This window comes from Penaeus monodon, chromosome 31 (genome assembly GCF_015228065.2).
Source record: "Penaeus monodon isolate SGIC_2016 chromosome 31, NSTDA_Pmon_1, whole genome shotgun sequence".
Lineage (NCBI taxonomy): Eukaryota > Metazoa > Arthropoda > Malacostraca > Decapoda > Penaeidae > Penaeus > Penaeus monodon.
In genome coordinates this window covers 10,355,911-10,357,135 of record NC_051416.1, presented here as the reverse complement: position 1 = coordinate 10,357,135, position 1,225 = coordinate 10,355,911, and the positions used below count along the sequence as shown (strand labels likewise).

The 1,225-nt window shown below is 50.6% G+C and overlaps 1 protein-coding gene across 1 annotated transcript in view; it reads right to left on the bottom strand.

Moving 5' to 3' along the window:
• The window catches only part of LOC119592887 (regucalcin-like), a 62,425-nt gene that overhangs the window by 48,565 nt on the left and 12,635 nt on the right, over positions 1-1,225 (bottom strand). The window contains exon 6 of the mRNA XM_037941780.1: positions 1,045-1,160. Coding sequence (XP_037797708.1) covers positions 1,045-1,160 — 116 coding nt within the window. The remainder of the gene's footprint in view (positions 1-1,044; positions 1,161-1,225) is intronic.

Below are 1,225 nucleotides of genomic sequence, written 5' to 3'. Positions count from 1 at the left end.
ATTATCATTATTTTTTTTAGGGGGGGGGCGAATTAAATTGAAAATCCTGTGGCAGTCATCCTTTTTTTTTTTTATCTCTTTGCTCTGTACAGTCTGGAGGACGTGGCGAGGGGGAGTACTTTTTTTCTGTTTCTGAATTTTATGGAAAAATATGGATGACCCTTTACCTCTGCAATAATTCTTATCCCTCGCTTGCAGACTGAATTACTCCTTACTGCCGTTGGTCACTTGCAATTGACTTTTTTTCTCTCTCCCTACTGTGTAACTATCCCTCGCTCCCCCCCCTCCCTTAACCACTTGTAACTCACCTCCTCCTTCTCTCTACCTCCTTGCAACCACCCTCTTCCTTCAACTAAGCATCTTGCACATCCCCCCCCCTTCCTTGCAATTACCCTCTTTCCTTCTCTTGGCTCCTTGCAACTATTTTTTTCCGTCTCCCTACCGTTTCGCAATTGTTTGGCCCCTTGCAATTCACCTTTTTCCTCACCATGACCTCTTGCAATTGTAATTTTCTTCCTTCTGATTCGTTGCAACTGCTCTCTTCCCTTCCTTTGACTCCTCGCAACAGATCTCCTCCCTCTCTCTCTGACCCCTTGCAACTGCCCTTGCAACAGATCTCCTCCTCTCTCTCTGACCCTTTGCAACTACCAACCTCATTCTCTTGGGACAACATCCCTTCTCTCTGACACATTGTAACAACCCCCTCCTCTCTCTGAAACGCTTGCAACTGCCCTCCTCCCTTCCCCTTGGCCCTTTACAACTGCCCTCCTCCCTTCCCCTTGGCCCTTTACAACTGCCCTCCTCCCTTCCCCTTGGCCCTTTACAACTGCCCTCCTCCCTTCCCCTTGGCCCTTTACAACTGCCCTCCTCCCTTCCCCTTGGCCCTTTACAACTGCCCTCCTCCCTTCCCCTTGGCCCTTTACAACTGCCCTCCTCCCTTCCCCTTGGCCCTTTACAACTGCCCTCCTCCCTTCCCCTTGACCCCTTGCAACTGCCCTCCTCCCTTCCCCTTGACCCCTTGCAACTGCCCTGACCTGAACTGACCTGGCTGCCCCGAAAGTTCGCGATCCAGAGATTCCCGTCCATGTCGTTGGTCATACCGTCTGGAATAGCGCCGCCGAGACATGCCGTTGCGTAATCGAGAACAGTGCGGCGGTTACCTAAGATATTTCGGATGAATGAATCGATCAATGGTGCAATTAAGAAGGAAGATGGGCTTTGTGGT